The following is a 435-nucleotide window of genomic DNA, read 5'->3' as shown; positions in this document are numbered from 1 at the left end:
GTTGGGGTGGTGCGGTGGGCGAACGGAAATGGGAGCTGCCGCGGGCGGGTGGAGGTGCAGCACCTTGGCACCTGGGGCACTGTCTGCGACGACGACTGGGACTTCCCCGACGCCCAGGTAGTGTGTCGGCAGCTGGGCGACCTGGGCTGGGGACAACACAACTGCGGCCACCACGAGGATGCTGGGGTCATTTGTCGAGGTGAGAGGGGGAGCGAGCCCTGTGGTCACAAGGTCCCATCTGAAGGTCTTCCCTTGCCAGCCCAGTGCGGGGTGGGGGGGGATGTGTGTGTGTGTGTGGAGGTGACCATCTGGGGTCCCCCAGGTCTCCTCTGACACCTGGCTCAGTGGCATAGAAACCCAACAAGATAATGGCTGCGGGGAGGATTTCCACGCACAGCGTGTCTGTGGGAAAAGGGCTCCCCAAAATGGGGGGGT

General features: G+C 63.9%; 1 protein-coding gene across 1 annotated transcript in view; it reads left to right on the top strand.

Moving 5' to 3' along the window:
• SSC4D (scavenger receptor cysteine rich family, 4 domains) overlaps positions 1-435 on the top strand; it is a 7,660-nt gene that overhangs the window by 5,476 nt on the left and 1,749 nt on the right. Inside the window, exon 8 of the mRNA XM_010142110.1 lies at positions 36-199. Within this exon, the coding sequence (XP_010140412.1) occupies positions 36-199 (164 nt within the window). The remainder of the gene's footprint in view (positions 1-35; positions 200-435) is intronic.

The sequence above is a fragment of the Buceros rhinoceros genome, unplaced genomic scaffold (assembly GCF_000710305.1).
Source record: "Buceros rhinoceros silvestris isolate BGI_N320 unplaced genomic scaffold, ASM71030v1 scaffold27938, whole genome shotgun sequence".
In the NCBI taxonomy this organism is placed as follows: domain Eukaryota; kingdom Metazoa; phylum Chordata; class Aves; order Bucerotiformes; family Bucerotidae; genus Buceros; species Buceros rhinoceros.
This window is presented reverse-complemented; position numbering and strand designations above follow the sequence as displayed.